The sequence below is a fragment of the Aspergillus glaucus genome, assembly GCF_001890805.1.
Source record: "Aspergillus glaucus CBS 516.65 unplaced genomic scaffold ASPGLscaffold_6, whole genome shotgun sequence".
In the NCBI taxonomy this organism is placed as follows: Eukaryota; Fungi; Ascomycota; class Eurotiomycetes; order Eurotiales; family Aspergillaceae; genus Aspergillus; species Aspergillus glaucus.
The window spans coordinates 513,205-536,685 of NW_019170458.1; the positions used below are offsets into that span (position 1 = coordinate 513,205).

General features: G+C 50.5%; 11 protein-coding genes across 11 annotated transcripts; 5 read left to right on the forward strand and 6 right to left on the reverse strand.

The window, feature by feature from the left end:
* Positions 1–353: 353 nt before the first annotated feature.
* Positions 354–1,766, forward strand: ASPGLDRAFT_1513031 (uncharacterized protein). Its single transcript, XM_022542236.1, has 2 exons — positions 354–1,374; positions 1,427–1,766. Exons 1-2 carry the CDS (start codon positions 841–843, stop codon positions 1,535–1,537), a joined length of 645 nt encoding a protein of 214 aa, XP_022402720.1. The 5' UTR covers positions 354–840; the 3' UTR covers positions 1,538–1,766.
* Positions 1,767–3,302: 1,536 nt separating this feature from the next.
* Positions 3,303–3,671, reverse strand: ASPGLDRAFT_33930 (uncharacterized protein; the record flags this gene model as incomplete). Its single annotated transcript, XM_022544377.1, has 3 exons — positions 3,303–3,405; positions 3,464–3,555; positions 3,621–3,671. The coding sequence occupies 3 exons, from the start codon at positions 3,669–3,671 to the stop codon at positions 3,303–3,305; spliced, it is 246 nt and encodes an 81-aa protein (XP_022402721.1).
* A 301-nt stretch (positions 3,672–3,972) lies between these two features.
* Positions 3,973–5,979, reverse strand: ASPGLDRAFT_24183 (stromal membrane-associated protein; the record flags this gene model as incomplete). Its single annotated transcript, XM_022543366.1, has 5 exons — positions 3,973–5,277; positions 5,334–5,436; positions 5,499–5,543; positions 5,607–5,775; positions 5,871–5,979. 5 exons carry the CDS (start codon positions 5,977–5,979, stop codon positions 3,973–3,975), a joined length of 1,731 nt encoding a protein of 576 aa, XP_022402722.1.
* Positions 5,980–6,216: 237 nt separating this feature from the next.
* On the reverse strand, positions 6,217–7,083 carry ASPGLDRAFT_45031 (peptide-methionine (R)-S-oxide reductase). Its single transcript, XM_022546149.1, has 2 exons — positions 6,756–7,083; positions 6,217–6,694 (listed from the first exon to the last, which is right to left on the reverse strand). Exons 1-2 carry the CDS (start codon positions 7,006–7,008, stop codon positions 6,330–6,332), a joined length of 618 nt encoding a protein of 205 aa, XP_022402723.1. The 5' UTR covers positions 7,009–7,083; the 3' UTR covers positions 6,217–6,329.
* Positions 7,084–7,249: 166 nt separating this feature from the next.
* Positions 7,250–8,479, reverse strand: ASPGLDRAFT_45034 (uncharacterized protein). The gene has a single exon (XM_022546150.1). It carries the CDS (start codon positions 8,310–8,312, stop codon positions 7,365–7,367), a length of 948 nt encoding a protein of 315 aa, XP_022402724.1. The 5' UTR covers positions 8,313–8,479; the 3' UTR covers positions 7,250–7,364.
* A 2,216-nt stretch (positions 8,480–10,695) lies between these two features.
* Positions 10,696–13,107, forward strand: ASPGLDRAFT_167896 (uncharacterized protein; the record flags this gene model as incomplete). Its single annotated transcript, XM_022542655.1, has 4 exons — positions 10,696–11,456; positions 11,511–11,879; positions 11,929–12,415; positions 12,971–13,107. The coding sequence occupies exons 1-4, from the start codon at positions 10,758–10,760 to the stop codon at positions 13,105–13,107; spliced, it is 1,692 nt and encodes a 563-aa protein (XP_022402725.1). The 5' UTR covers positions 10,696–10,757.
* A 510-nt stretch (positions 13,108–13,617) lies between these two features.
* Positions 13,618–15,182, forward strand: ASPGLDRAFT_1308064 (GPI anchored serine-threonine rich family protein). Its single transcript, XM_022540989.1, has 6 exons — positions 13,618–13,733; positions 13,793–14,074; positions 14,129–14,207; positions 14,263–14,397; positions 14,463–14,644; positions 14,834–15,182. Exons 2-6 carry the CDS (start codon positions 14,026–14,028, stop codon positions 14,968–14,970), a joined length of 582 nt encoding a protein of 193 aa, XP_022402726.1. The 5' UTR covers positions 13,618–13,733; positions 13,793–14,025; the 3' UTR covers positions 14,971–15,182.
* A 69-nt stretch (positions 15,183–15,251) lies between these two features.
* On the forward strand, positions 15,252–15,827 carry ASPGLDRAFT_33936 (uncharacterized protein; the record flags this gene model as incomplete). The annotated part of the gene is made up of 1 exon (XM_022544378.1): positions 15,252–15,827. One exon carries the CDS (start codon positions 15,252–15,254, stop codon positions 15,825–15,827), a length of 576 nt encoding a protein of 191 aa, XP_022402727.1.
* A 174-nt stretch (positions 15,828–16,001) lies between these two features.
* On the reverse strand, positions 16,002–17,935 carry ASPGLDRAFT_65200 (WD40 repeat domain-containing protein; the record flags this gene model as incomplete). The annotated part of the gene is made up of 5 exons (XM_022548866.1): positions 16,002–16,135; positions 16,185–16,260; positions 16,313–16,793; positions 16,843–17,785; positions 17,860–17,935. The coding sequence occupies 5 exons, from the start codon at positions 17,933–17,935 to the stop codon at positions 16,002–16,004; spliced, it is 1,710 nt and encodes a 569-aa protein (XP_022402728.1).
* Positions 17,936–18,790: 855 nt separating this feature from the next.
* Positions 18,791–21,381, reverse strand: gem1 (ERMES complex Ca(2+)-binding regulatory GTPase GEM1). The gene is made up of 2 exons (XM_022542656.1): positions 21,188–21,381; positions 18,791–21,116 (listed from the first exon to the last, which is right to left on the reverse strand). The coding sequence occupies exons 1-2, from the start codon at positions 21,195–21,197 to the stop codon at positions 19,228–19,230; spliced, it is 1,899 nt and encodes a 632-aa protein (XP_022402729.1). The 5' UTR covers positions 21,198–21,381; the 3' UTR covers positions 18,791–19,227.
* Positions 21,382–21,952: 571 nt separating this feature from the next.
* Positions 21,953–23,425, forward strand: ASPGLDRAFT_24191 (SYLF and SH3 domain-containing protein; the record flags this gene model as incomplete). The annotated part of the gene is made up of 4 exons (XM_022543367.1): positions 21,953–21,995; positions 22,077–22,180; positions 22,260–23,344; positions 23,404–23,425. The coding sequence occupies 4 exons, from the start codon at positions 21,953–21,955 to the stop codon at positions 23,423–23,425; spliced, it is 1,254 nt and encodes a 417-aa protein (XP_022402730.1).
* Positions 23,426–23,481: the final 56 nt, after the last annotated feature.

Sequence of the window (23,481 nt, forward strand, 5' to 3'; positions counted from 1 at the left end):
TTATGCCATGCGTAATCAACGACCGCTCTCATGCCAGGCCCGGACGCCGTAATTCTGAGCTGCAGTGAATAAAAGACTTCCAGGCACCAGCGGTTTATTGGCGCATTCGGAGTGTTTGTGCAACCCTGACGCAAGAAGGAGCAGACAACGATGCCGTGTTTCCTCTTTGGGCGACTCTGGTCAGGTGATCTGGTTCCTTCCTCTCGTTCGTTATATAGCGTCGTCCTTCGCCCCTCTAAACCCTTTTTCTCTTCGTCCCCTTAATCACAACCATCACCACTATCACACTTGACTGTTTCCGCTCCTCTTCGACCTTCTTCAGCCCCTCACGATCCTCCGTCTTTTCTCACCATGACGGACCCGTCTGATCGAGAAATGTCAGAGCACGAAGAAGATATGCCAGTACGCAAGAAGGGTCGCACCTCCGGTCTCACCGTCGAGGAGATAGAAAAGGGTGGAGAGACCAGTCTGATCCAGGTGGGTTGAGCTCAACGACCTCAACTAGTCACATACTGACGCGAGGTCAACAGAACTGCAAACTCGATGCCTGTACTGATTGGTTTAGCTCTCGCCTGTACAGTCTCAAGCCCGACTATTTCCCAGGCTGGAACGAACGAGAGCCGAAGTGGGACGCATTCCCGGAGAACGAACTGAAGAAAGTGACGGAGGAACTGGAGCAGCACGTGCGTCGGTTGGTCCCAGGATTTCTCAAAGACAACGAGGCCGTCCTGAAGAAGGAGTTCAAGGACTGACTGTCAGCGAGATGGGAACCTACGTTCAGTGGTCTTCGCTCAGGAGCCGACAAGCAGGACCAAGACTGGGTCCCTCGATCTCTTCTGGATGTGCTCTCAGACAGGCAGCACAAAAAAACGGACCAGAAAGTCTCAAGCGACTCCCCCCGGGGACCACAAGGCGTTTTTTGAGTCCTGTCGCCAGTTGAAGGGGTTTGTAGAAGGCGAGCAAGCTATGGCATCGCTTGCCTGCGGTGGTACTATCCCCATTGCCGTGCCGGGAACTGAAACCACCAGCCCAACCCCTGCTCCAGTGAATATCTTTTGGTCAACAAGCGACGATTCAGTGGCGAACAAGTTGGTCCTGCCGGCCAATGGAGCCACTCCAGAATCCAGTATGGATGTACTCCAACGTCTGATTTTCAACTGTGGTCCAGCTAGCTTCTGTCGAGGAAATCAGGATGTTATGGATCCAGAATACCGCAAGGCCGTCAAGCTGAATTCTGACCAGTTTGCCACAAAATTCCATCCAGTGGATTATGGGCTCATTGAGCATATTGAGCAGATCCTTCTCCCCAGCATCTGCAGCAAGGAAGACAAGACGCATCTGCGCAAGCTCCATGCAGAACTCTACAAGTTTAATGTGAGTTGAAACATGCTTTTATTGTCAGTCAGTCAACTAACTTGCTCGGTAGGTTTATTCAGGACCATCTGGTCTGTTCCGCAAGCATGTTGACACCCCACGCTCTGAGAAACAGGTTGGCTCTCTGGTGGTGTGTCTGCCCTTTCCATTCAAGGGGGGATGACTTGACTGCGTAGCACCATGGCCAGGAAGTCAAGTTTGACTGGAGTGCCAGAAGTGCCTCCACCATCCAATAGGCAGCTTTCTACAGTGACTGCAAGCATGAGATCAAAACTATCACTGAAGGTGATCGGATCACGCTCACCTACAATCTATACGTTACAGAGCCCCAGCTTCAGGGAGACATGCCTATTTTGGATCCGAAGAATCTTCCCCTGTATGACTGGATCAAGGGCGCATTTCCACTGATGCCTGCGGAAGTCAGAAAATCGCAGTGATTCACTCCCAGAATTTTCAGGCAGTGCTTTGTTGACAGAGCCATTGTCCTACATCTGATTAGTTCTTTCTTCCAGCGGCATCTTGATCGGGACTGGTTGCGATCCTCGATCCTGCAGGTAGGGCGTTTCCAAAGGACCCGGCTTTCTGCAATAAGGTATGTTAAACCCCCATCTCATCTCCTGACATGCGTGCTTTAACAAGGGGTTAGGTGGTGTACTTGGGTTTCCCTGCTCTCACGCGTATCCGCAAGCCTAGGAGTATGATCGCTCTGGCAACGAAGCTTCGAATGAAACTCGATACTGCTGCATGGCAATTTTGGTGGTGGTTCCTCCCGCGGATCAGGGAAACATTCCCGCTTAGGCAGGAATTGAATGAAGGGGGTGTGTTAAAGAACAGAGCAGCTCGGTGAAACATGCAGCGTTGTTGAAGTGTTACATGGAAGATATCAAACATGGTCATCTGATTTGTCAACTATTGCAAGGGTAGTTACTCTACATTAGACTGAATCGAAATATAAGTCATATGATCAATATTGCATGGTTTCGCTGTGCCAAATTTAATCTCACTGCATCTTACCTAAGGAGCCGCAGCAGCAAGCTAGCCCTACAAGGAAAGCATAGTATTAAGATTGAAAGCATGAAGAACTTTTCTTCGACGGAAACCACCGTTTTTAAGGACATTCTCCAACACCATCTACCCAACTCTCCCAACAGAAACACCCATCGAAGAGGAGACCTCGCGCTATTATAAACCAGACCAATATTACCCGGTTAACATCGGAGACATGTACAGGACCAGATACCGGAAAACTAGGCTACGGCGCCTACTCAACAAGCTGGCTATGTCGAGATCTCCAGTGCATCCTGACCAACTTAGCAAACAAATCAACTCAACCCAAGCAGCGATCCCCTTGACAAATCCATAGAAGGCGGCGAGGCAGCTGCTCGAAGATCCGTGGTTGGCAGAGTTGTGATCCCATACTGGTATATGGTGGTATGTTTAGAGAGTTGGAGGAATGGGGGGTGAGTGTAGAAGGGAAGCTAGGGACCAAGGGAGCGGGAGCTTATAAAGTGGAGGTACGGCGGACGATAGCTACCCGTGGTTCAGGACCAGCAGCTGTTACCTTCTGCAATGGGTGATCTGTAGATCAATACCCCAATTGATCAGTCACTTTGGCTGTTTTTCTGTTGAAGTTGAGTTCTTCGAGCAGAATTACTCGTGTTTTGCGGGGTACTCTGTACAAGTAGACGGCAACGTTACAGGAACCATGAAAGATATCCATACTAGAAACAACTGTTCCCTTCAATTTCTCATGTCAGGACTGAACGTGACAAATTCACCGTGTAAAAACCATCCCAGAACCAGCAGTACCTCGTTTCCCATGTAAACAACATATAGCAAAACACCCCCAAGGATCTGACCCTATCCCTCAAACGCCGACGGGTCCCCAAAGTCTCCGCGCGGGTTACCCTCGCTGAAACCACCAGCATTCACTTCTTCGCCGGTTCGCTGGGTGGGGTATAAACCGAAGAGCCCTGGCCGTTGTTATAGTACTTGCTGCCATCAGGGTTGGAGTAGTAGTAGGAGCCGTTGCTAATCAGCAAAAACAACAGTCAGCTTCCATTCCACAGGGGAGGCGAGACATGACGACGTCGAAGCAAGAACAGGGAAGGAAGGTAACGTGTTGGAATAGTGGTAGCTGTTGGCGCCATTGCCATAGTCGCGGTTGCAGTAGTGGTTGCCCTGGAGGAATCAGGTTAGACCCAAGTCTCGACGTGTGTCAGGCGAGGATAGAGGGTGGTGCTTACCTGGCTGTTGGTGCCAGTGCCGGTGGTGTTGTAGCCGCTTTTGTAGTCCATTGTGATAATGGGTGTTTGTGGTTGATTGGGATATAGATGGAGAATTATGTTGCAGAGAGAGGTGGATGAGATATGGAGAGGGCGAGGAGGAAAGAGGAGAGAGGAAGGGTTATAAGTGAATTACTACGGCTACCCGCAGTTCGCACTTTCTTTTTGCAATGATGCCCGCTGGCAATGCAAACAAGAAACAAAGAGAAATCAACGAGCATTACAATTGAACCTGGCGCTTATGGTCTAGAATTGCCATCACATGGCATATGTACAATTAGATGAAGATACAAAAAATTATCGAGATAGAAAATTACTCCCAAACATTCGAAAACAAATCATCAGCACCACCACCAAACCCGCCAGCCGGTTTAGTAGAAGCCGCCGTAGAAGAAACAGGTGCCGCGCTCTCCCAACCGCCAAAGTCCTCGTCAGTAGCGACTGTCGGAGCAGGCTTGGGAGATGGGACACCCCAACCACCAGGAGAAATGTCGTTCGCGGTTATGGTCTCAGGGACCTTCATCATATCAGCCGTTGATGGGGCAGCAGGAGCGGCGGGTTCGGGGTCCGGGTTGGACCATGCGTTGCCGCCTCCTCCCCATGGATCGATGCTCGACGGGATTATGTTGGCTGTCACGGCCGGCGTCGACGCGGAGGGGGAGGTCACGGGTTTAAGAGCAGGTGCGGGAGATGGGTTCAGGTTGAAGGCTGACTTCATCTCCTCCTGAGGAGATGATACCTTCGGCTTGGGTGGTGGGGGAGCGGTAGTGGTGGCTAAAGGTGGAGATGCAAGACCAAAGAGATCGTCCGAAGCTGACGCGGCTGGCGGCGGCTGTGGCTTGCTCTGTTGGGGTTGCGGCGATGGAGACGCAAACCCTCCGAAGAAGTCTTGTCCAGAGGAAATCGAGGTGGTGTGCGATTGAGGCTTAGATTGCGGAGGAACCGTTGGGGATGTCAGGCTGTCAAATAAGCTGACGCCCGCACCGCCACTGGCTGATGCGTTTGGAGAGGATAATTTGGGGGCTGCAGGGGACGACTTTGCACTGGCATAGCTCGCGAGGTTGGCGAACGGAGACGGTTTCTCCGCAGGCTTCGGGGCTGGAGAGGTGGTGGATGGGAATGACAAACCACTGAACGCATCGGTCAAACCACCCATGTTCGACGATGACGCAGACGGGGGCGGCGGAGAGGCCATGTCTCCGAATGATGGCTGGCGCTGATGTTGAGCAGGAGCCGGCTGAGGTTTCGCGTAAAGCGACAAGATGGATTGTTTCAAGTCTGGTCGCGACATTGCCGACGAACCGGTAGGTGTAGACGAAATGCTGGCTGGGCGGCTGGAGGGCGCGGGCTGAGGGCTACCAAAGAAATCGAGTCCGAGCAACGAGTCGTTTGCACGGTGCTGTTTTGGACCTGACTGCGGTTGCTGGGGCGGCTGTACACGCGGTGTAGGGTCTGTCGTACTAGGCCGGGCTGGAGGAGAAACAATATCGTCATCATCGAAGAGGCTGACCGACGCCGTTTGTTTGTGTTGTGCCGGGGGAGGGGGGTTCCTAGAAATCGGTGCTCGCTGGGAGGCTGAGCGCTCAAGCTTGGCCTTTTCCTGGACGACGGCAAGGGGCTGACCAGTCAGTTTCCTGTCCATTGTCGCAAGAGTCGAGAAGTGTGTCCACCTACCACATCATCGTCACCGGATTCCAGAGTCGATGGATCGGGCATGCCCCCATCCATTACCCAACGCTTAGAATCGTATTTGGTGCGGATAAAGTTCTCGATCTTACTGTCACGCAGCAACCGTCAGCATGGGGGCCAAGTACCATTCAGTTTTCAAGCTTCACTCACGCTTCTGAGGGAACATGGCCGGGCGCAAGTTTCGCCTCCCAATATCTGTAGACAACCCATCAGCACGACCACCCTAACCAATATCTTCGAACAGCAGGGTCGACCAACTTGTTGGCTCTCGCATTGCCCCATTTCACCACACTCTGGAGTTGTTCATCGGTCCACGCATCGAGATCCACGGACTTCACTCTGCTGATATGTGTACCCATACCCCTATGGATTCCGGAGCAACGAATGCAAATAAAGATTCCCAAGTTCCAAGACGCCCATCGCGGATCTATTCGAAAAAAATCTAATGTCAGTTTCCCATCGCAAAAGTCATATAGTTATCGCAACTCGATTTCCGGGGATCTCGTCGGGCATTCAACTAACGTTTGTTGCGCTTGCAATCGGCACACGTCTTGTTCGTATCAAGTTTGAGCAGACTCTTAATGACCTGCTGGTTTTGGGCGGCCTGAGTCGGGGTCGGACGGCGAGACATGACAGCAGTTCGACTCAATCAGGAATAACGACAATGTTGCGTTGTTGTGCACGAGGGATGGGAGATTAACGGGGACTGAAATGCGGATCGTGGCCCTTTGGGTGGCGGTGCGTGGCGGCCTTGTTGCCTTGCTGCCTTGGGCTGATATTGTTGTAACTATGACCAGAGTATAGAACGACTGTGCTCACATATTGTGAGTAAAAGAGAGGGTTATAGTCACAGAGAAGAATATATATCATTCAATAAAGTCATATTCATATCACATCACACCCACCAAAACCACATACAACACTCCCTAAACACCAGTATACTCCGCACACCACACCCATACAATCACTAAAACCCAACCACTACGCCTTCGCCTTCTCATCCCCCTCCGTAAACCTCAAACTAACACTATTAACACAATGCCTCTCATCCGTCGGCGTCTTATACCCCTCCCCTTTGAACACATGCCCCAAATGCCCTCCGCAGTTATTACACACAATCTCCGTCCTCTCCATCCCGAACGAACTATCCGTAAACCGCTTCACAGCACCAGGAACCGAGTCAAAGTATGCAGGCCAGCCGCAGCCGGACTTGAACTTGTGGTTGGCTTTGTAGAGGGGCGCGTCGCAGCCGGCGCAGGTGTAGACGCCGTTCGACGGGTAGTGAGCGTCATAGGCGCCGGTGTAAGGGCGTTCGGTGTCTTTTTCGCGGAGGATGCGGAATTGTTCTGGTTGCGTTAGCTGTTGGCGACATGTCCAGGGGAAGAATGGGGAGGGAGGGAGGCGAACCAGGACTCAAAACAGCCCTCCACTCATCATCGCTGCGCTGATCGGGGTAGGACATGTCGTCGCTAGATTCGGCTTTGGCGCTTGAACTGAATAGAGATCCAATGAAGGGAATTGTAGGAGCGGCTTTGAGGACTGTTGCTCCGGATACTGGAAGAGGGGGTTTGCCAAAGTAGCGAAATGGAGACGCGGTGGTTTGGGGTCGGAGGGGAATCGAGAATATTCGGAGCGCGGTGGTTAAACGGTGGAGGCGCATTGAGGAGGGGTTATTCAAAGAAACTGTAAGCGAACTAATTAATAAGAATAGAATCGATGGTTTTCAGCCGGAGATAGATTTGAAGCCGTTGCAAAGACTCGTAGAAATCGCGAATTTGCCGTCGCTTTTACGTCATCATGTGGAGAGCTAACTAACTATACGAGAGGAAATTATCAAATGTTTTAGCGAGTATATTTATTCGAAAAATTCTATACATGAAAAGCGGTAAAGTTCAATCATAGACAAAGAAAATGCTTGTATATCCATCAAATAATGTCCATTATCTGCCCGTCAAAAGAAACTGTAATTATAGGCACATCACACCATCCACGCCTTGTTGATATAGCTTGCCGCGCTTACTGTGCGAAAGGAGTAGGGGAGGCAGAGGGAGTTCCAGAGGACGCAGAGCTGGAAGGAGCAAAGCCAGAAGGAGCAGGGCCTGAGGGAGTAGGACCAGCACCGAACGGGGCAGTACCGAAGGGAGCAGAGCCGAATGGGTTGGAGCCAAAGGGGTTGGAGCCAAAGGGGTTGGAGCCGAAAGCACCGCCAGAGGAAGCAGGACCAGAAGGAGCAGCGCCCGAGGGACCACCAAAGCCGCCGAAGCTGCCAGAGGGAGAAGCACCCGAGGGAGCAGGGCCAGAGGGCTTAGGACCACCGAAACCACCGAAAGGAGGGCCACCGAAGCCTCCGGGGCCACCAGAGGGAGCGGGGCCCGAGGGGGTAGGGCCCGAGGGAGCAGGGCCGGAAGGAGTAGCGCCCGAGGCGAACGGAGGAGGACCACCTTCCTCACCAAACTGACCCTGCTGGTGACCCTCCTCAAAAGGCTGAGAGCGCTTCTGCTGCTGCTGGCCAAAGCCGCCAGTGGGCTTAGGGCCCTGCGGCGGTGGGCCAGAGGGAGTGCCAGAAGGAGTAGGACCAGCACCGAATGGTGCGGTACCGAACGGAGCGGAACCGAACGGGTTAGATCCAAATGGGTTCGAGCCGAAAGCGCCACCGGAGGGAGCAGGACCCGAAGGAGCAGGACCGGAGGGTGTGAAGCTGTACGAAGCAGCATCAGAAGGAGCGGAGGGGAACCCGGAGGGACCAGGAGCCGGAGGGAAGTTTGAAGGCAAGCCGGAGGGAGCGCCAGCCGGAGTGCCGGACTGCTGAGGGAAGCCAACAGGCAGACTCGAAGGGGTACCAGTCACAGACGACACTGAGCCAGCAGCAGTCGGCTGTTCTTGGGACTTCTCGTTGTTGGGGACGGGAACGGCCAAAGCAGAGCCGCAGAGGGTAAGGAGGAGGGCAGCGGTTTGAGGCTTCATCGTGATAATAGAATTGGAACTGTCGTAAAAAATCAAAGTGTAAAAATTGATGATCTGGTGATCTAAGGACGTGAGGACGTTAAAGACGTGGATATGATATTCGTGATTTACTGAGTCGCCAGGACTGTTTGTGGATTGTTGTATAAAAGAAGGAGTAACTGACACGGGGATCCTTAGGGGTTTATATAGGTGTCTGGATCCGGAACACGATGGTCGACACACAGGCCAAAGCTTCCGGGACGTGCAAAACAAGACCGAAATTGTGGGGCATCATGCACCACTGCCTGGATTCTCAGATTAGAACAGGCAGACAGAGAATCACTTCATCCGTCTCACTTTCCGCTCCGAGAGATTCAGCCCTAGAGAGCCGTGGGGGCTCAGGAAAACATACGTAATCCCTCCATGGTGGATGGAGGCTCATATGCATGTGGCTCTGACTGAGTGGACTATGCAATATGCATGTAGTTTGACGTTTTGCTCTATTTTCTTCCTTGGCCGCTTTTCCTTCCTAGCTGTATTCCGGTCTGGGATGTAAGCTTTCCGTATGGAGCATACTAGACCCTCTCATTCCAAAACCATCGTGTTACGTTGACAGTTCGACCATCTCCGTTTGTTTGCAGTTTGTATGCACGGAGGACTGTTTATTGACGACGATCTTGGTGCACCGACAACTCTCCGTCTATACATAGCAACAGCACCACTTCACTCTTCCATATTGCGATGATGCGTCAGTTAATCTGTGTTCTGTCGACGGTGGAAATCCTTTCCACCGCAATTCGTGGCGAAAAATGCTTGTCAGCATCCTCTGTAGTCTATCATACGTCCAAATCACGACGTGCCGATCATTTGACTGTGAGAATTGCGCGTTCTCTTTCGGATAAGTGAGAAAAAAAAAAGAAATGGCTGGAGTAAGACGTAATTAAACTCTCACTGCCTGAATAGCTCGCATGAGAATTGATATTATGACCAGGAATAATTTCTGGCCAGGCCAGTCTAGTCAGAAGACGTGTATTTCCCCCCTCCGGTCCCCAGACAAGCGAGCAGCCAACGGTAAATTCGACGAGCCAACGTGGAGACAGAGTCGGAGACGGGATGAGACGAGGCTGCCCAGTTTCCGATTAATTTTGAATTAAACGATATTTCGGAATATCCGGAGAATTCATTAAGCGAGTAACGATCATCACTACAATCTTCGTCAGTCTTGGGGCGATGTGTGGCGGTGACTACGGATACGGACAGAGTTTAGCAGGCAGACAACAACAACAAGAATAGAACCCTCAAGTCAAACCCTGAACGTCATCAGGGTAGTAGTTATTTGTGCATGCACGCCCTGGAATAGTTCGAAACCCTCATTTCCCCTCCCCTTGCAGTGACGAGAATAGGGAGAAACTCCGGGGTTTCAAAATCGTTTCGCGTGGTGTGGCGTTCGGAGGGAAAAGGCTGGTGATCGACAGTCTCCGGTGTCGCAGAAGGGAGCTCTGGCCCATTATCATTGACGTAGGGGTTAATAACCCTAATAAAAGCTGGGTTTCTGGGATAGATTAAAGTGTCAATTAATTTGGGGTCCGCTCGCTAGAAATTGCGGTTGTTCAGGAGACTTTTCTTCTGAAACGAGTGACTTGGTCTGTGACCGCATGTGATTCATGGTCCGACAGGGGAAGAGATCATGAAAAAGCAAGAAAAGGCGAGACCAAGCAAAAGGAGGATGCTTCAAGTAGAAGAGGGGGCGATGCGAGACGAGGCTAAGTCCGCTCAATATATCTTATCAATCAGTGCCATCAAGACCGCAACACAAAATACCCTATGTCGTACGGAGACTTGAAATCTCTGGGAAGTATCTAAATTATGCATTAGAGCTTTTCCCAAGTCTCCATGGGATCTCTAGTCTTTTCTGACTGAATGCGACTTTGGACGTGCCGTATCCAAGATATCAGTCAAGAGTACGAATATATATTACCTTATTAGCCTAACGACGGGGAGTTTCAAGCTTCCTAGTAAGTATACTGCTAAGCAGCTCACCTACATCTCAATGTGATATTCGCGGATAGTTTATCCGTCAACGTCCGTAAAATAGCAATACCTTCCTTCGAGCGCCATACAGGTTTATAGAACTGGATCCATATCGTATAGAGAAGAAGAAACAACAGACATAGTCATTCTGCCAGGCAACATAATGTTTAGGCTCATTTGGCTCAGCCAAAGGGGTCCTTTGTCGTCTACATGCGGATACATATCCATGTTCCCTTTTGGGGTAGTATACCAAACCACGCACTGCAGTGAATGTCAGCAATCACGCCAAAGGACACACAAACCCACACAGATCAAAGAAAAATGGAAAGGAAAGAAAGAAAAAAAAAAAAAAAAAACCCCTCCTCTAGTCATCTCCCCCAACTCTCTCTCTCTTCTTCCCACCTCTCAACCATCCGCCAATCCTGACAAGCAACCATGGCACGCACATCTGTGTCCTCCTTGGCGCAAGACATCTCTCATCACCTAAATTTGATCAACAGCCAGGAAATCACCGAGAGGTCTACGCGGAAGCACCTCGAAGAAGAGCTCAGCACTGCTCCTCTGTTTTCAGCACTCGCCCAGCAGATCGTCGAGAGCCAATACCAGAACGAGAACGAAAACGAGAACGACAATGAGAATAAGGTGTATTCTCAGTATGGCCTCTTGGGACTGCGAATGAAAGGCGGTCACTCGCAAGTCAACTATCATAACTTGATATACGCCAACGTTGCTGCACCCTGGTCATCATTCATCTGCGGCAGTCAGGGTAGTGGTAAAAGTCATACTTTGTCTTGTCTGTTGGAAAATTCGCTGATCAAATCGTCATCTGCTGGACGACTTTCTTCTCCTTTGGCCGGTATGGTTCTGCACTATGACAAGTTCACAGCGTTTGGCAGTACTCAGCTTTGTGAGGCGGCGTATCTATGCTCGTCCGGCATCCCGGTGCGCGTCCTTGTGTCGCCAACCAACTACTTCGCCATGAAGGAGGCATATGAGAACCTTCCGGGATTGGGAGACGCGTCTAAGTTGCTTCGCGTGGTGCCCATGTACTTGTCACAAAAGCACTTGAATATCAGCGTGATCAAGACCTTGATGGGGATCAGCAGCGGGCCCAACCAGCCCTTGTATGTTGAGGTATGGGGACCTAGAACTCAGCAACTGGCACAAACAAAGCTGACATGCTCCTAGTTCATCATGAAAATTCTTCGTGATATGGCTCGAAGCAACCAAGGTCGCGGTCATTTTGATTATAACGAATTCAAAATGCGGATTGAAAACGAGGAGTTTGTCAAAGGCCAGACCCGCCCACTGCAAATGCGTCTCGATGTGCTCGAATCATTCTTCGAACCGGGAACTGTGATGGTAAAAGGCAAAGCACCCCAGAAAGCTCTATACGATATCTGGCAGTTCGACAAGGGATCCTTGACCATTGTGGATTTGAGTTGTCCTTTCGTTGGGCCTGATGATGCTTGTGCATTGTTTAATATCTGTGTGTCTCTGTTTCTGAAGGATCGAAAGCATACTGGGCGCATGATTGCTCTCGACGAAGCGCATAAAGTAAGACATCCCCGGCCTCTAGTTGCAATTCAAAGCTGACTGGGCATAGTTCTTGACAGACACTGCCCCAGAAGCGGTCGAACTTACCGAGACACTTCTGTCTATTATCCGTCAGCAACGCCACTTGGGCGCGCGTGTGATGATAGCTACACAGGAGCCCACGATGTCACCGGCCCTCTTGGACCTCTGCAACGTCACCATCGTGCATCGGTTCACTTCGCCTGCCTGGTTCGCAGCTATCAAGAAGCACATTGCCGGTGCGTCAATGGGCGACGATGGTGAAGCCAAATCGGCCTTCTCTGTCCAACTTTTTCAACAGATTGTGAAGTTGAAGACGGGTGAAGCGCTGGTTTTCTGTCCCACTGCGCTCCTCGATCCTGTCTGGATTGGAAGTGGCAACACTAGCACTGCCTGTTCCGAGGCTGACGGAGATAGTGATTCGGGCGTCGAAATCAATGCTCAAGGTGTTTCACAGTTGGGCCCGAGGTACTTTAACCTCAGAGTTCGAAAGAGGGTCACTGCGGATGGTGGACGAAGTCAACTCTCCAAATGATGTACGCAACCAGATAGCGTTGTCTTTTTCCATATCGCATTTTTGTTTGGGCTTCACTTCAACGATGTGGGGAATAAGCCAAATTTAACATATCAAATATGAAATCTGGATAGGTAGCTCAATAAATGCTTTGTTGACCCGCTGATTCTCGTAGGGCCCTTCGGAGATTCCCAAAGCATATGTCACTCCGTGGAATTTTCTGGTTGTTTTTAGTGGAGAATTCCAACAGCCCAAGACTGGGCGTACCGGACGATGTAGATATACGGGTGCCGTATCCCGTGAACATGTCTCAATCGGGATGATTTGGTTCGGCAAGTGAGACACCACCAAAAATCTTTGCTATGATTTCCACGGCGCGATTGATTGACTGATTTACCGATTTACCTGAGTAGAGGCGATCCGGTCATAGCTGAGTGTGCCTTTCTTTCTTTCTTTCTTTTTTTTTTTTCCTTTATTTATTTATTTATTTATTTTTTTTTTGCCCTTCCAGTTCCTAGTTCCCTAGTTCGCTCGCCTTGTCGATATCCGCCAATGAGAGGGATTATGGCATCGGACTGTTCCAGGATCTCCGAGACATTGCCATGGTCCCTTTTTACCTTTTTTTTTTTTTTTTTTTTCGGATATTGGGCCCTGTCACCGAGACACAGAATTGGTTGCCGGGAGTTCTTTCGTTAGGTTTCAGGCAAAAATACAGCTCTTATCGTGGCAGCTGGTGATAATGCAAGGTTATGGCGGACTGTCTAAGCCACTGGAGGTCATTGTAGACAGCTGATGTCATTCTTTACCAGAACTCCTCATCAAAGGGGAAAGAGTCAGTAAAGTAGTCGATGAAGGGAGCAAAGGAGATAAGCTGGAGAAGAAGACGAAGTTGCGATGGTCGATCGATCAGCTGACCATTACCGCTGTACACTGCTTCCACTGCAAGATAACGGCTATTGCATATTTATGGGCATCCAAATCGAAATCTATTGAATCAATATGGATGGATCGAAATCTCCGGCGGTTCAGACCGCCCATCGCGTTTCCCTTTTGGGCGAGTTCTATCTAAGCTAGTATGACAGCCCAAGGGTCTTGTTCTTGATAGTAACTAGGATAACCCGATCCTTCTGCACCTAGTACAACACCACAATGAGACAACAAAAGCCCTAGGGAAAAAAGAAAGGAACAGTACACAAGGCAGCCCTGCGATCTAGTTGTAAGGGTGCCAATAGAAGGGCGTTGAAGGGTATCCATATACCGATGGATGGATTCGACTGCAGTGGTTACTACTAATAATAATTCCAATAATGGACCCTTTCCGAGTATTCGCCTGAACCATTTCCTGTGCTCGATGAATCCATAATTAACATCCCTAAAATAGATCCTGCTTCCTCGGCCCTGGCCTGAAAAAGTAAAACATGGCCTGGGATGGCTCCCTTGCGAGAGGGTCTATAAAAGGCGTTGTCCTCGAAGTGGACGAAAATTTACTTTCTGGGAATTTTATACACAAGAACTATTATTCTTGAACACTCGTTAATTCTAATCCTGCTGTCGTTCGTTTTCTTCGAAGCTTTCAAAGTACATTCGCTTCATCAATAAACACACTCAGTCACAATGCGGTTCACCATCACTTCCGTTGCTGCTTTTGCTGCCACTACTGCAGGTGTGTTTATTTTACTCTTCCCTAGTTAAGAAGAAAGCCTACTAACAACATCAGCCCTCTCCATTACCTCTCCCGAAAAGCACGATGATGTCGACCTGAGCAAGTCGACCACTATCGAGTGGAACTCGGTCAGGTACGTGAATGACCCTAATATCATATCAACATCCTATACTAATGAGACTGTACAGCTCCGACCCGTCCTCGTTCGACATCTACCTGGTCAACATGAACGGCTACCCCAACGTCAACAAGCTGGTCGCGGAGAACGTCAAGACCTCGGACAACTCTTACACCTTGAAGGATCTCGCTGGCATTGACAACGGGTATGTTGCCTTCCTAACATTCAATTCTTTGGCTAGATAGATACGGTTACTGACGTGCGCAATAGCTCCGGTTTCCAAGTCAACTTCATGTCCAACGACGACAAGAGCACCGGCATCCTGGCCCAGTCCGCTCAATTCAACGTGGAGTCCAGCGACTCTGCCTCTACTACTGCCTCCTCGTCTTCGACCTCGACTTCTTCTTCATCTTCCTCTTCTGCTTCGTCTGCCTCTTCTACCACCACCAAGGGTAAGACCACCACTGCCAAATCCAGCACATCATCTCCCACAACCACCAACACCCGCAAACACACCACCACCTCTTGCACTCGCACTTCTTCCCATGCTTCTTCTGCATCTCCCTCAACCACTCTTGGTGAGTTCACTCACTTTACAGAAGAGTGTCTGTACTGGTAACTAACATGACTTTGCTTAAAAGGTACCTCCACCGCTGCCAACTCTTCCTCGTCCGCCACCCCCTCGGAAACCATTGTGCCCTCCAACGGTGCTGGCTCGCTTAAAGTCCCCGTTGCGGCCGCTGGCTCTCTCCTCATGGGTCTGTACATGGTGCTGTAAATTGGTTTTGATTCGGTGACTTGTTGGATATGACTACTCGGTTTGGTGTGTGATGTGACGGATTGTTCGATTACCCTTTTCTATTTGTGGATTTGTTTTGATCATATTTTCTCTTTGGCTATGTGATATGATTGATAATAGTGTATAAATGAATTCATTGTATTTTCTGCAAGTCTTTCGCTTTTGGTGCCTGAAACGCCAATCACCATACAAAAAGCCCCAAATCCCGATTTACATCTCCCAGGATCCAAGCATCATCAGATACATTCGAACATACAAACATGGCAACCTACCTCTCCTTCCCAATCCTTGAAGTCCTTGTCAAATCAGTCGAGGACTCTCCCACCTCCGCAAACGTCGTGAAAGCAGCAGCATCAGGCATCCTCAGCCACTACTTCCCCGCATCCAACGGCTTCGCAATCGCCCCAGCCTCACAATCACAATCACAATCACAACCGAGCCGAGATACCCTCACTCTCCGCATCCAGCGCCATCGCCATGGCCCGGGATATTCAGCTCCAAACCCAGATCGCCAAGAACTTGTCGACCACATCGTCACCATCGCCAAAGCCGACTATGACACTGAAACCAACGAGGTTGAAGACTTGTACACTACGTTGAAGGACCTCGAGAATACTCTCGACCACGCCAACACAGAATCCGGGAGATGTTGGGGGTTGATGGTGTATGCTACTACTCTTACGTTCTATGAGTATCATCGGGATTCGCCTGAGGATCGTCGGCTTGTTTTCAGGGGACCGTACCATGTGCGCTGTGATGATTTTGTGATTGATCGGGAGTTGAGATATTTGGCGCGGTCTGATGCTTCGTTTGCTCGGGATAGTGGGAACAAGTGACTCAGAAGAGGTGGGTTTGACGCGAGACTTGGTTATCCAATGTTTTCCGCAGAAATGTTATACAACAATACAATCGCAAATCCATTGAAAAGGGGTATATAATCCAGGTGCACATATAGTACATGCAAGCGTATTTACAATCCAAAACTTGAGGTGGCCGACTTCTTCTGGTGTTCAAATCCAGTTACCCGATTCACCAGGTCCAGATCCTGACCTGGTGGCGGTAGCGCTGATAGCTGGGGATGAGGAATAGCCGTGGTGATTCTCGTTGACGTTTTCTCGGGGTCGGTCCCAGGTGCGGATGTGGCCTTGTCTATGTTAGTTTTGAACGACGATGTGGGTAGGGAAAAATAATACCTTCGAGAGAGGAAGCCATGATGCAGTCTTCTTGGAAGCCTAGCCAGCAGATCGGATCGGATCCAACGATCTTAGACTGCAATCAAGATGTTAGCGTGGCGTATCTAGGGTATACTTCGCGGACGTACCATAATCGGTGGCAATAGACCGGTCCGTGACCTAGGCTCGACCTGATGTCGGACAGTCTGGTCTACGCTATCATGGGTGTCTGATGTGAGCTGAGAATCAGACCTCACGCGGTTCCCTGTGCTATCTGCGCGATGACGGACATGGTGCACACTGGGTGCGACCATACTCGTGCGCTGACGAGGGTTCGCTTGGTGCGCTTTGGGACGGTGCAGCATGCCAACGTTGAAATCCCATAGGAGAAGTCTGCAGTCGTCACCGACGCTTCCGAATCGGTATGTCCTTTCATCGCATCGCCAGGGGTCAAATGCTACCGCGGACACCCAGGAGTTGTGGCCCTGGCATCTTGCGATGATCTTGCGCTCCGGGAATGACCAGATTGTGACCAGATCGTCCTGGCCACCGGTCACGACGTATTTGCCGTCGGGCGACCAGCAAACACAGATCAAGCCACCATAGTAGCTACGGAAGATGTCTAGAACTCTGTGATATGTTAGCGATTCATTCTCACAGCTGATCTCGGCTGACTTACTCTTCCTTCAAGTAATCCATGACTCGCAATGAACCATCTTCAAGAACGACAGCCAGGTGTCGACGGTCAGGCGAGAATGCAAACTGGCAGATCTTATGACCAGCTAACCTCCATAGCGAGACGGGATTGGTCTTTTGGTTCCTCGAGGTGACCGACTTGAGTATTTGCATCGGCTGTCGACCAGATGATTTCACGAATTCCTCTGCGAGACTACCAGGCTCCGAAGTGAGAGGAGCATCTTCCTTCTCTTTATCGTAGACCACCAGCTGTCCGTTTGAATGCGCAGCCATGAACAAGTTTTCCGATCCGGGTATCCATTTGATGTAAGTAACCGGGGAATTGTTGATGCAGCCGTTTTTGTTGATGCGCGCGTAACGTTGCGAAATGGGTTCGTACCAAATAATATCGCCAGCTGATGAACCCATAACGATATCGACGTGACTCGGGCTCTTGGTCATCTCGTTAACGTCGTGACACAACATATGCGCCTTGGTAAAGAGGATCTTGGCGAGGGATTCTTCTTTCTTTTCGGAACTGAGATCCAGCCATTGGAATGCACGATTGATGTTCGCAAAGGCAAAAAGACCATCCGGATTTCGATCGTTCAGTTTCTTCGTAATGGACTCATGGGTGATGACGCGCGAAACAAACGAAGAGCTGCTCTTGATGATATTGTTCTTCGGTTTCCGCCTCTTTAGGGAATCTTTAGTAGCCGGAGGGACAAGCGCAGGGGTTCCTTCTCCAAAAACCGGGGCCATGACGTTCTCTTTCGAAGCAAATGGGTGATTCTTTTTGGCGTTATTGACATTGACCAGAGACAGCTTAACCCCCGACGTTGGCGGTGTTGGACCAGTCGCAAGAGGATTAGGGTTTAGAACAGGCGCCTCGGAAGGATGTGGAGGGGGAGTCGCTAGGTGTAGGTCATCTCTGAGGTGGTATGTTCCTAATCGAACCTATAGTATTAGCGAACCTGTGCCCAGATGCTATACACGTAAGGTTCAGCAGAGTAAACGCTACCTTCTCCCACTTGCAACGGACATCCATCCTCAGGATGGCTGATGACATTGTTCGTTTCGACAACCGGCACTGGCATACCATTTGAAGCCCCAGCTGCATAAGCAACTGGGATGGTATAACGCGGCGGCGGCGGTGGAAGAACACTGCCGTTGAAAGGGTCAGTTAGCAAAGAGAAAAGCCGCTCACAGTATATGAGTACCATCTTGGATAGACTATCACAGTGCTTGATGCTGCCATTCACTGTGGGTGCTGCTTGGACACATTCACAGAATGGGCAAGACAACAGATGACGTCTTGTGAGGGAAGAGGGAATAATCCTTACAACATGATTGCAACCACACTACCAAGAGCCGCCTGTCAAACAGAAATATATCCCCGAGCCTTTATCCAAGACGATACCTCCCAGTATCGACAATAGTCAGGCGAATCTTCCTGCTCCGTCACGCGATCGCAACGGGGTTCCGTTGGCACCTCGCGGTGGTGCTTGGTCGCTATGCTCAGGATCTCTTTCGACGAAAAAAGAATATTATCGGATACGAGAAAACTCCGTGGGGATACGCTTATTATATCGACAGAGGAACAGGCCGTGGCGCGTGGTGGCCAGGTCTAACGTCGTTCGAAGCTCGCTGCGGAGATGGATGGGGCGAAGTCAAGCAGAAGGCAACTCAAGCTGCACGCGTTCCAATGCAATAAGCTGATATACAGAGAGGAAATAAAGATAATTATACGAATCGAACGGTCGAAAGGAGTGTCTAGGGTCAGAAAGCAGGACCAGGAAGTCTGTTAGGGGAAGTTAAGAGAGAAGGACTGGGATACGGAGATTGCACAGGCCCCCGAGACTTTCGGTTCCTGACGGCGGGCGGGGCAAGAGTTCACTTAGAATGTGGAGAAGTAGCAGTACAGGAGAGAATACTACATGCTGTTGTAGTATGGAATATCTGTCTAAAAACCATTGTTTTGGACCTAATGCCCATTATGGTATGTTCTGTGTGTCATCTTGAATACACTGCTATGGAGTGCCCCCGGGCCGCATCCTGAGCTGTCAAGGCGGGTTGGAGCATGGCGTATGGCTCCAACCTCCAATTTCCAGACTAGGAAGATGATTGTCGGCTGTAATATCGATTGTTGTCAAATCTGGAGTCCCGATAGATCACAGCCTACTACGTAATGACGGAGTAATCTTAGCCTGAGTTCATCTCCAATGCACGCGAATTCGTCCTCACAATCTGGCGGTAATAGGGGCCACCAGTTCATGTTCAGTACTTGAATACACCTTGTACTCCATATACCGGTCTCAACTAGCAAGCAATATAGATGAAACGTGAAAGACAATCCCAATGGGTATCTAGATAAGTGCAACTCGAAGCTTCATACTCCACTACCGCTGACTCGCCGCCAGATCATAACCGCAGCAGCCCCCGCACATACTACCGCCCCCAGGGCAATCCCCCAAGCCATCCATTTACCTTCGTCTTCCTCTTCGCTCCGGGGAAACGCGGTGCTGGGCTCCATCGCCGCCTCGGCAATGTGTACGAACACCTCCTGGATAGAACTCCAAGTGGCGCTAACATGGAGCGGTGGACTGGGCATATTCAACAAGGCGGTATATTCGTGTGGCTGGTACTCGGCTCGTTGGGTGGTCCGGTCTAGATCGGCCTTGAGGGCAATGAACACGCTCGGGAGTTCTTCCAGATGTGGATATTTTGCACGCAATGCTGGGATGTAGGCAAAAGAATCGGGGTCCGACGAGTCATAGGTGTATGCGATCACATCGCACTGGTCCAGCTTGGCTTGGTTCTCGAGAATAGCCGGTTCCAGCTCACCTAGTTCATCCAGGATTAGATAGCACTGCTTGCCTCCGGGCAGCTCGACTGTATTCACCGCGGTCCGGGGTTTGATAGTCGGGTGGTAGGTAGGACTGAAGCCGCGTGACAAGAAGGCATCTAGAAGCGCAGACTTGCCGGAACCCGGAGGACCTAGCACATGGCCGAGGACGACATTTCGTCCGACGCGCCCCGGACGCCGTCGACGCTTGCGTGGCCGCGTGACTTTCAACGCCGCGGTCGTTGATGGATTGCTTCGGTCTGACGATTCGAATCCTAGGTAGGCGAGATATTCCAAGGTCGTCTTAGGAGATGTAAAAGTAGTCATACTCCATTGCGCAAGCCACCCTTGAAGAGTGACATGACCCGCTTCGTTGCGGACTGTCGATGAGGGAAATGAGCCATCCGCCCATGAAGCGGGCAAGCCGGGCGTGGGTGCAAACAAGGACGCCAGTTCGGCATCGTTGAGGCCGCCGTCATTGTCTTTGTCTGACAGGAGGAAGAGATTCACGAAGAATCGGTAGCCTTCTGGCGACAATTCTGCAGACCCAAACGGAGGGACCTCGAACCGGGGGTGAAGAAAATTCTCCTGCAGCGAGAGATTGTCGGTATACTGAAACGCCCGCAGGATAATCCAGACAGTTTCATGACGCCCTTTCTCCGCATATAACTTGTTCAAGTGGATGAAGCCCCTGCAATCAACTCCCGACGGGGCCACAGAAGCGGGATACGTCTTCTGGATAGTTTCTTTGATGTGAACCAAATCCTCCTCGCTCAGTGCTTTCTCGAAGCATCTCATTTGGAAATCCTTGATTTCCTTGTCCGAAAGATAGCCATCCCGGTCCTTATCGCTGAGGTAGAAGATGCGTTGCAATGCCGCAACCGCTGCCGGCTTCAGAGACGACTCCTTCGAATCGAACAACGGTGCAATCGGGTGGGTAACCGCCTTCTGACAGAGGAAGAAAGCCTCGTTGACATTGCGGTGTTCCCGAGCACTAGCCCTGATGCACGAGTCTATCTCCTTGAACTCGGCCATCAACGGCAGCATTTCATCCTCAATGACCTGTGTTTCACTGTGGTCCGATCCGAGATCCGCCTTGTGAGCGCACAGCACCACAGGCACGTTAACCCCCAGAGACCGGAAGTATGGTAACCAGAATAGCGCCACTCTTTCATAACTGTAATGATCTGAGTATACCAGCAAAATCACATTTGCTTTGCGAATCTCCCTTGCCAGACTGCTGCGCTCGTGCGGTAGGGCGGAGCTGTCGACCACCGTCGTTGTCGTGACATTCTCCGGAGTTCCAATGGTAGGAGGGATCGTGATCTGGGGTAGGATAGGCTGGATCTTGTGAGTCACAAACACACCCTTCACCAGGGATGTGATGAGACTGGACTTGCCAGTGCCTTCATCCCCACAGACGCAGATTCGCACTGGATAAAGAGTCCGATGGTTAGTTTGTTGTTGTGAGTCGGGGGAGTTGGTTTTCAAGCTTGGACCGAACCTGTAGCCATTTTCAACAGTTTAGAAGTAGGCAATTAGAAGCATCTCTTTTCATAACATCGTTGAATCCATTGTCCTGCTATATGCCAATGACTTGAAACAGGGATGGGTTTTGGATTCAGGCCGTAATGCGCGGAGTCGATGTCATTATGTACGGTGTGGCTGGAACCCGGAGCTTGGTTGTGGCGGTGCTGTCTGTTTAGGCCTCAGGTGTCTACAATTTTGACACTCAGAACTCTGACTCGAGTAAAAATACCAACAACTGCCAGACGTTATTAGCCTCGATATCAGATTTGCAATCAATACTCCGTAGAGGAGGGGCAAACGAAGATTCTGGATAGCTACACGAGCAAACGCTACTCCAGACTCTTGGTTCCTGCTCAGCCACAATAACACTTTATTTTACTAAATCCCAGCCTTGTCTTTTTGATATTTTCGTTTTCACATACTCCATACTCCGGAGTGTTCGGAATACATCACAGACAGTATAAGCAACAGATTAAATATAAATACTTCCTTCTACATATATCTTTTAGATCTTGAAGAGTCTCCTCATACTTTGTATACCACTATAGCTGGGTGGTGTTCGGACCTGTCAGCCGTTAAGTCAATCTATCCCACTTCCGGTCGCCCCCCTCGACGGTGCCGGCGCGAACTCCATCGCAACCGTTTTTATTATCACCTCTTGCCTTTCTTTTCTCTTATCTTTCCCTACCTCTTACTACTGCTCACCTTTCTTCCTCTCTACACCCTGAGCAGCGCCAAAATGCCTCTCGGGATACACAATCCGCTTCCTTCGTCTTTGAGCAGTACGTACCTGTCCCGGTCCCATCCACCTTCCCCGCAAATCGACTGAGATGACATGAGCTGACTACGTTCCGTTTAACCAGGTGAATGCAAGAAGGCAGGCAAGATTCTCGCTTCCTTTATTGATCCAAAGCAAGCATTTGGTCCTGATAAAGTCATTCCTCCGGAAATTCTTGCCAATGCAAAGGTGAGCTTGAACTCCCGTTTTCCCTCGTTATTGCTCTAACATGCGCATCCTTGGGCCTAACTGACAGTCACATCTATAGGGTCTCGCAATTCTTACGGTTCTGAAAGCCGGTTTCTTGGGTTCTGGTCGTTTTGGATCGGGAGTCGTTATCGCCCGTCTGGCAGATGGCACCTGGTCCGCCCCGTCTGCTATCGCGACCGCGGGTGCCGGGTTTGGAGGTCAAATTGGATTCGAGTTGACAGACTTTGTTTTCATTCTAAACGATGCGGCTGCGGTCAGGACATTTTCGCAAGTCGGGACTTTGACTCTGGGTGGTAATGTGTCAATCGCCGCAGGACCCGTCGGGCGAAATGCGGAAGCTGCGGGTGCCGCCAGCACCAAGGGAGTCGCAGGTGTTTTCTCCTACTCGAAGACGAAGGGTCTTTTCGCCGGTGTCAGTTTGGAAGGTAGCATGTTGGTGGAACGCAAGGATGCCAACGAGAAGCTCTACAGCAGCCGGGTTTCTGCGCGTCAGCTCTTGAGTGGTTCCATTCGACCGCCGCCGTCTGCAGCCCCCCTCATGGGCATCTTGAACTCGCGTGCCTTTGCCGGCAATAATCGCATGTACGGTGATGAAATGTACAACGACATTCCGGTTTACGATCAGTCCCATGACGATGTTCTGTGGGAGGGCCGCAGAGGCACCGCGTATGGTGAAGGCGTTCAACAACAACGATCTCGGCCTAGGATTGGCATGCGGAACAAAGACGGTATGGATGACTATGAGTATCGCGACCGACCTCGCCGTGCGAACACATGGGCCGACGAGGGCTATGACCGTCCTATGGGAGCAGGCGGCCTAGACCGGAGTTACACCACTCGATCTCCCGCACATGACTCCTACAGCCGCAGTCGCAGCAACACTGCACCATTCGAAGAGGACTACGTTTACTCGGACCGGAAACCCACCCGGCCCACGGCACCAAAACCGGTCTTTGGGCAGAAGACTGGAGCGGCTCCGGCACTGCGACAGGACCAAGCAATTGCCCTATACACCTTTGATGCGGATCAAGAAGGTGATTTGGGATTCAGGAAGGGCGATATCATCACGATCCTTAAGCGGACAGATAAGTCGGAGGATTGGTGGACGGGACGCATTGGGGACCGGGTCGGCATTTTTCCCAGGTAAGCACCTTTCCGCACTATGCTGTATATTCATGAGCCATTACTAACGAGGGGTTTAGCAACTACGTCGACGCATCTTAAATGCGCTGTCTATGCTTTCGAAATGATACTAATGAACCTTTTTTTTTTTTTTTTTT